At 39.6% G+C, this 8,552-nt stretch overlaps 1 protein-coding gene across 2 annotated transcripts; it reads left to right on the forward strand.

Annotated features, from left to right (window-relative positions):
* Window positions 1-402: 402 nt before the first annotated feature.
* Window positions 403-8,046, forward strand: LOC116494835 (hepatitis A virus cellular receptor 1 homolog). Of its 2 annotated transcripts, XM_032196938.1 has the most exons (8): window positions 403-552; window positions 2,498-2,842; window positions 3,431-3,481; window positions 5,431-5,507; window positions 5,744-5,800; window positions 6,575-6,689; window positions 7,284-7,323; window positions 7,725-8,046. In XM_032196938.1, the coding sequence occupies exons 1-8, from the start codon at window positions 432-434 to the stop codon at window positions 7,816-7,818; spliced, it is 900 nt and encodes a 299-aa protein (XP_032052829.1). In that variant the 5' UTR covers window positions 403-431; the 3' UTR covers window positions 7,819-8,046. The 2 variants fall into 2 exon arrangements, with proteins under 2 accessions (XP_032052829.1, XP_032052830.1); XM_032196939.1 differs by lacking the exon at window positions 3,431-3,481.
* Window positions 8,047-8,552: the final 506 nt, after the last annotated feature.

Raw genomic sequence — 8,552 nt, forward strand, 5'->3', positions numbered from 1 at the left:
AGTTAATTATCAAATGCTAGATTAATAGTTCCAAGTCAAACACTTTCTGTTTATGACAGTTCATTGCCTGGACTAGTTTTCCCCCTAATTTTACTTACCATGGCAAGAAAAAGGTATGGGAAGCAATACGGAGCATTGTATTATTGTTAGCTCTCGGCTTGGTGGAGCTGACAACAGTTTCACTGACTATAATTGCGCAGATTTGTGAAGAAAAAACAAAACAAAAAAAAACAGAAGTATATTTTTGAAGTACTGCTAAGTATTTTAGCCTATTAGTCAAACCACAGTCAGCAAGCATTCAGCTGCGTGTATCACCAACAGCAACATTAGAGACTAACACTAACCACAGGAAAGGCAATCCTGATCAGACTAAAGGGCATCATCCTGTTTGAAGCTGACGTGCTAATACTGAGAAGTAAAACCAGAAGTTTATGAAAAAGACAGGCTTTCTTGAATGTAGGTGCACAAAGAGTGAGCACGAGTGTCCCTCATCTTCAGCCACAATGTCTCCTCACTTCTTCCTGAACTGGATTCTTCTGACCTTGCTTACAGGTAACTAAGCGGGCCTAAAAAATAGCCGGGAGCGGATGGAGGTAACATGCAGCAATGCTTCTGAGGCTTGCTTGGCACAGAAACTGCAGTTTTGCAATAAAATATAACTTCATCGCAGTGGCTCAATACTCTTCTGAAGTTCTTTTTAAAACAATCGTGTTGGAGCTATGGTGACTTTAAAGACACTGCCTCTTGTGCTGTCTGCTAGTCTTACTGTGAATGATCTTTTGTTTTTCTTTTTTTTAGATAACAATGTTCTAAGACTAGCAGAGATCTTAAAATCGTTTTAGAAAAGATGTAAAATGGATGTTTCACTTCAACAGGCTTTGTGAATGTGAACGCTTAGGTAGACAAGGAAGAGGTCAGCTGCAGCTTCTAGTGGTTTTCAGACAATATGAAATCGTATTGAGACAAATCTGTGATTTTTCCTTTTTTTCTTCTTCTGAGAAACAACCACCCCTCTAGGAAAATATTGTTAAAGTCACTAGCAGTGAAAACAGGTTGCAGAAAGGTCCTAATATAGGCAGATGGACATTAAAAATTTGGTAGTAGGATATGCTCAACAGATAAAAAAGGGATATTATGGACATTGTTTCGTCTAGTTCTTTCTAAAGCCTTTTATGATTAGATTAATTTAGAGATTACTTTTTATATTAAATGAACTACATTATTTCCAGATATTAGTTTCTAATATGTTATTGTGGCAAAGTTTTTGCATGAGACTTATTTATAATAGATTAGTTTAGAGAAAAATGACTGAGATGAGCTGGGTAAGACAGCTTGTTCACAAGGAACAATTGTAGTCAAGCCATAGGGTGCTTGGGATCCACCGGCATACGTTGGCTGACCTGCCTAGGGGAGAGCCCTTCCTTCCCAGCAATATATAGGGTTAGACTTTTAATACAGATAGTTAGTTGTTAAAATATTAACTACTTCTATATTTGCTGAAGTGAATTCTATCCCTGAAATACTATTGTGGGTAGATCAATGTACACAGTTGATTCAATGCTAATGGACTTGATAAGGAAAATGTAGTAGTAAATTTTCCTTATACTTCAAGGCTGAATGTACATCTCAGGAGCCCTCCTGTGTGACCTGTTAAAAGAAAGCAGTTACAGGATGGCTATGACAGTCTGGATCACCAGAGCACATGTGATTTTGGCTGGCACTTAACAGAACTTTTATTAAAACTCTCTGAAATGGAATACTGACCAAAGTGGTTTAAATACAGCAAAAGAAATAATCTCGCTGTGACGAATGGGCTATGGCTTGCTGTATCTCTGTCTTTTGACTTGAATAGTGTGAAATAGCTTTCTGGAAACCCCAAAATGGCCTCTAATGGGAACTGAACAAGCTAGAAACTTGTTAAGAATGAGGGGAAAAAATAAACTAGTGTAAAAAGAGCAAAGCTCTGAAAAATCTGATAGGAACTGGCCAAATCTGTTATCAGGGAAAGAAAGGAAACAGCTGTAATTCTGATAAAACCTGCCAATCAGTGACCTTTCATTGAAAGGGAGAAAGTGTTTCCTACAGTAGTTTTAATGAAAGTCAATGTCTTTCTGTTCCCCTATGTCTGGCTTGGATTAAATCTGAACTAAGGGAAAAATAAAGAACTGTCGAACTGGACACAGCTAAAGAGAAGCCACAGAGCTGTGCAGATCCAAACTCTGTACTGGCTTCACCTTTCTGCCTGCCAACAGAGACTGCAGAAAACACTTTTCTTGTTCCTCTGGCTACAGACACATTCTGAACAAAAGCACTGGCCAGAACGTTATTCCTCACCATGCAGCAGTCCCTCTGGGTTTCACATCTTTTTGTTAAAAACCTAATCCAGCAATGCCTGGTGTTGTTGTCAGGATGGATTCATTTATCACACAAGATGTATTAGAAAATTCCTCTTGCACACACTCTGCTCAATGACTACATTTTGTGCTTTTGCCTGTAGGCCCCGTGGTGTCAGAACTACTTGTGACAGGAGAGGTTGGACACAACATCACTGTGCCCTGCTTTTACACAGTTAATGAGAAAAGCGGCACCACATCGATGTGCTGGGGTCGTGGCCCCTGCCCTGCTTCCAAATGCTCCCAGCCTCTTGTCTGGACAGACGGCTGGAAGGTGACATATCAGTACCACAGCAAGTACGTGCTGATGGGGAAGCTCCATGAGGGCGACGTGTCTCTCACTATCACAAACGCCAAGCAAGAAGACAGCGGGACCTACTGCTGCCGCGTGGAGATCCCGGGATTGTTCAATGATCAGCTAACAAATCTTCAGGTTGTGATCAAGAAAGGTGAGTGTGGATGAGCTTTCCTGCGCGAGTACTATTTTGGTAAAGTCTGGATTTTGAGGCTTGTGGTGGAAATGATTTTTGTGGTCATCCATTGGATGACTGGCAGAACTGCCACGAGTGCTGTTTAAATTAAGCTGTCTTTCATAATGTTGTAATCCCAGTGCAGTCAAAAAAAAAAAAAAAAAAAAAGTAAAACAAACATGGTGCTTTGTCTCATGGTGTGCAGTGCTACTGAGTTTTCTTAGAAGCACTATTTGTAGAATTCCAGAGAAAGGGTGGTGTTCATAGAAGACAGTGCTCCATCCTTTTTTGCTAGATTCTGGAGTAAAGCCCAGGGACACAAATGTATATAAACAAGGTTTTCTAAAGTCGATTCCTCCTTTGAATCTAGTTTTTCTCTACTTATAAAAAGCATGCTAATATATGGAGTAAGTGGCTCACAGGTGTACATGTGTAGCTGGTGCTAGCACACTTTTTACAGAAACGTTTTCTCTTTTTCACTGCATGAATGCACACTAAATTAATTATAATGTGTATTGGCTTTTTGCTATTTTATTTTATTTATTTTATCTTATTTTACCACATCAGCTAGGATCTCTACTGCAAGCCCTCACACTTACACCTCTACACAGACCTCAGGTAACATTTTTCCAAATATTAATCTCAATAGCGTATATAAGCTCTATTGCAAATGGAGATCTTAAGAAAGAAACAAGTTGATAGAAATGTCTTGGCTAAAATTTACTAAACTTTACCACAGAATTTGAGATCAGAACTTGGCTTGTAAATTCTACCTGGCATTTTATAGAAGGCCCAGCAGAAGGAACCTGTACATGTGAGAGGAACTTTGTTTCCAGTTTTTAGGCTGAAGTAGATGATACATTGCTGCAGCAAGTGTTGTTTTCATTGTGGCTGTTTTTTCAGCATGTGGTATAAGAAATTAATAATAAAAATAAAATATATAATATTATATTATAAAACATCACATATAATCATATATTAATGTATGTTATATACATAAAAAAGTAAAAAATACTGTTTTCACCTTGTCATCTGAAAACACATCCCATCAACAATGAAATCCAAGGTTTTAGGAGTTGCATTTGTGCTCACTATTTAAACAAATTATTTGTTGCTCAATGTAATATAACATAGAGCTGTGTTATTCGGCTAATTCAGGATCCCATCTCCATTACCTGTAAATTATCAAGGCGGATTGTAGAAACAGGGCAGGAATTTTATGATACATCACCAAAGTATCGTTTAACCCAGCTCTAACGTGTCTCAGAGGCCGGATGTATCCTCTGTAGTACATGTATATTTAATAGTCTCAGGTGAGACCCTTCATTGTGTTGGAATGACTATTCCTTACCCTGATTCTTTGTTCCACTTGTAAGTTTGTATACTTCTGTCATATACCCACTAAGCTGTATCCTTTTCAGTCTGTAAAAGCCAACTTTAATTTTCAGTATATGTGGGAGAGTTCATAGTCTAATAATAGCTTATTCTTAGGATTTTGGAAAAAAAAAAAAAATCAGGGATCCTCTTTGTATTTATCCCTTAATCTCAATATTTTTATTTTTAGTTAAGCAACACTCAAATGTGACAACAGCTGCATTTCCTTTTTGGAAGAAGAAGTGAAAACTTTCTCAGACCTTTTTTATTCTAGTTGCAAATAATCTGTCTTCCAGTCTTACTGCTCACGGGTTTTCTTAACCATGTGACATCTTAGCTGTTGGAAAACAAGGAACAATTTTTGTGTGCTTTAAGAATACAAGTTAATATGTGCACATTTGTGCAGAGGGAGATTTGAAAAGGCAGATGGCCTTGTTCCTCTGATGTAGGAATATTCCAGCATCTCCCTCAAAAAAGAGGACAGTGAAGCAGACAATACTGCACTCTTCAGAATAAAGCTTCTAGGATAAGGTTAACCATTTGAAACGTCAGGAACCACCTGGGGTTGTCATAAATTGAACAGGAGCTCTTGTTTTCAGGAGGGTCTATATCATCAGACAGCACGGAGAAACTGAGATATGTGGAAGACAGCCATTCATAGCTCTGTTTTAAATATTGAAAACTACTCTGGGAAATTACCTCAAAATCTGCTGCATGTCATTATGGAAACATATCACACTTCAGTCAGGCTGTTTCTCGCATAGCTGTGATCTGGGATTTCGAAAGTGTCACTTGCTTTCTGCAGCCCCACACCACTTATTCCTTCAAGGCCCTGAGCTGGTGTTAATCGATTTTGATCAGATAATCTAATTTTGCATTAGGCATCCACTGCCTCTTCTGGGCTATGAAAACCAAAGCCCACCTTGGTAACTCCAACTTTCTAGGCTCTTTGTTGAGATAGCAGCATTTCCTGGAAGGAACTCAAAGCTCTGAAATAGGCAGTAGAGGCTTCAGTATCAGGAGGTTTGTGCTACCTTCTGAAGGCACAAACTTCTTTATGATATGCAGATCCAAGACTCCTGAAAGATGTACTTAGGTTTGATAGTCCCAGGTCAGCAGTATGAATTCCTCTCTGTCTAGGCAGAACAGCTTTCTGTGACAGTGATGTGTTGGTTTGTCTTGCTTTTGCTCAGCTCCTGGGAGTGCCAGTGAAGCATCCTTTACTGCTGAAACGTGGCCATCAGTTTCTGCTTCAGAAACTCCTCAGACTGTAAGAATTTCTGTTGTGCTATAGCATATTGAGATTAAGCGGTTAGCCATGCAGTTCACTTGTAGTGCTTTATTTTGATTGCAAAATAATATATTTTTTGTAGTCTGCACATTTACTGCTTACTAAAGAATACTTATGTGGTCATTATTAAAGGGGGAAAAACGCTTTGCTTGCATAAAGTATTTCCTTCCTACTACGGTGGGAAGATATTTAGCAACATCTACATTGCCTTTCAGGCCTCTGGTCCTTACTTGAGCACCTCAGACTACTTAGAAGTAACCTCAAGCCTGCAGGTATGGAGGATATAGGGGAGAGTCAAAATTGGGCTACCTGACAGCACAGGAATACACCTGCATTGCCCACGGGGTGGGTTTCAAATAGGCAGCCCTGTCTGCCTGCTGAGTCTTCCAGCCCATGCTGCATGTTAACAGGCAATAGCATCACCCAAATTTTGTCAGGAAAAGACAGCCTTTGGGAAGGCCTGATATTATGTACTATAGTATGTACTGTGGGCATTCATATTGCTGCATGTGCAGAAAGTCAGGGACCACACTGCCTTTCAACATCTCCCCAGCTTTTAAGGGGAAACCTTTTTTAGAGGCTAGATACCTAATGGCTGGTGTCAGAGAGAAGTTTTGCCTAAGTGAAGTCCAGCACAAGGTGAAGGCATGTTTACTTACAAGGATAAAGCTTTGAATAGCTGCTGAATAAGCTGACAAAAAAAAAAAAAAAAAAAAGGAGGTGTATGTGTGTGTGTGTGGGGAACGTACCAGGAGATATTTTAATCAGAAGTTTAAATAAAAATATTCACCAAATAGTACTGAACCTGAAGAAATGGGTTTGGCCATAACTTCAGATACTTTGGCAGTCTTAAGAAACATATTTAACAGGATGGTTCACACAACTGTTGCATTGTGGATGCTTGAAACTAGTCCTCTATCTCAAATTAGGCTCTTGCTCTCAAGTGTGTTTTTACTGCAGGGCTGCAAAATACACAAATTGCCTCTGGGTCGTGTATGGGCTTTTTGCTCTTAGTCCCACTGATCCTAATCTGTTTTGTTTGACAGAACGAGTCCATACCAGTTCATAGTCAGCAGCATTCAGAAGGGGCAGTTTATATCATTGCTGGAGTATGCGTGGTATTTCTAGTCGTCCTTGTATTGGGTCTGTTGCTCAGTAGACGTAAGTACTTCTTGGAGGTGGTTATTCACCAATGGGCTGGGTATGTCAAATCACAGCCATGAGAAATGCCATATATCCCTTCTGTGTCACGGGGACAAGCTGATGTCTCTGCATGGCTGTGCTGCAGCTGCCTGCCTGGGTCTCCTGCCCAGTGCCTGGGGCAGCTACCAGCATGGTCTCACCATCTCAGACACCACAGCTACCAGCTGACCTGGGGTCTGATGAGGAGATGTGCAATACAATCCCACATCCCCTTCCCTGCTCGTTTCCTCATGGGTACTACCCATCCCTCAGCTGCTACCTTGTCCCAGTCCTTCCCAGTGACGAAGGAAGATGCACTGGTTTCATGGAACTATATCCAATTTTCTTCCATGTGCCAGATGTTCTCCTTGGAGACTCTTGGTTAGGCCAATCCATATGAATTTGACCTCATGGAAATTGTGGGGATTTCCTCCACTGAAAGCCTCTGCTTAAAGTTCCCTAATTTAGTTTCTTGCATTTTGTTTTCCTCACTGAACCTGCTACTTTACTTGTTCCTGATGGTTTAAAGAACTTTATTTGCTTTTCTTTCTCTTCATTCTGCATGATCTTTAGGATATTTACATAATATGAAGAAGATGAATAACTTTGCAAGGTAAGTATTCTGTTTCTGCTTTAGCTAATAGGACAAACTAGGTCCCAGAAGGAAGTAATTGTGACTCCTCCTAGATGCATGCTCACTGTACATGCATTAAATTTGTTTTCTTTTTTAATCTCAAGTTAATGCAAAACATTGCAAAACAAATTAATAAATCCTGCTATTCATCATTAGTTAATAAACAAAAATGAATGTAACTGCCAATTCATTGCATTAGGGAGTAGGCAAACTTCAAGTATGGGTTCTCATAAATGGAAAAATGATTCATCATTAGTCACATTTAAGTAAGTGTTTTTGCATATTTCACATTTTTTCCAGTGAGGTGGTTGATTTAACTATCTGGTCTTTTGTCTCTTTATTGTCTGTTGTTTAACAGCATTGTTTTCACTTTTGTGCAGCTCTGTTGCATTTTGGAAACCAAAACGTGCAGAGAACCAAAGTGCCCTGGAAGTTGAGATCCATGCAGAGGAAAACATTTATACAATACACTAAGGACTGGATGCATGTGCGCCTTTGTCATCACTGGGACATTAAAAATTTTGCAAAATGTTAGCTGCTCCCTCTGCTCTGCAGCTAAATGGGACTGGGCTTCTGAAGCATCATTCACATCATACTAATAAAGTAAATAAAAGCTACAATTCTAATTAAAACCTTTATCATCCTGTTCCAGAGACAGGAATCCTAGTTGCTTGAATGGAAATTTCCAGAAACAATAAATAAATTTACCAGATACTATCTGCTTCAAATTCTCTCTTCCTTTCTGGAAAAATAGGAGGTGCTGGGATGGCTACTCATTCACAAAAGGAAAACAACCCACATATTTTTGAAATTTGTCTTTTTTTATTGTATATGCCAGCTACAAAATGATCTGTGACATCTGAGGGGAGGAGTAATCTTGTAGTTGCCATGACTATGGCATTATATATGCCATACAAAATACATTTCATTGAATTTTTGTTAAAGCTGGGTATGCTCACTCCTGGTAACAGCTCAGTTGTGCAATGTACTAATTCCTGCCTACCCCCAGTATAAGCTGGAGAAGTTCATCCCCTCATGGCTCCTTGGAGCCTATGGAGTATTCACTGCTTTTTTTCAGGGAACCATCACTAAGTGCGTTTTCCTCTGCAAAATATGTCACTTGCTGTGGCTTTCTCCTCAGGCTTGTATATGCCCTGAGAATTCTCAGGGTGGAAAGTCTCACCTCCAGGCCTCTAAAGCAACTAGAC

Source organism: Aythya fuligula, chromosome 14 (genome assembly GCF_009819795.1).
Source record: "Aythya fuligula isolate bAytFul2 chromosome 14, bAytFul2.pri, whole genome shotgun sequence".
Lineage (NCBI taxonomy): Eukaryota > Metazoa > Chordata > Aves > Anseriformes > Anatidae > Aythya > Aythya fuligula.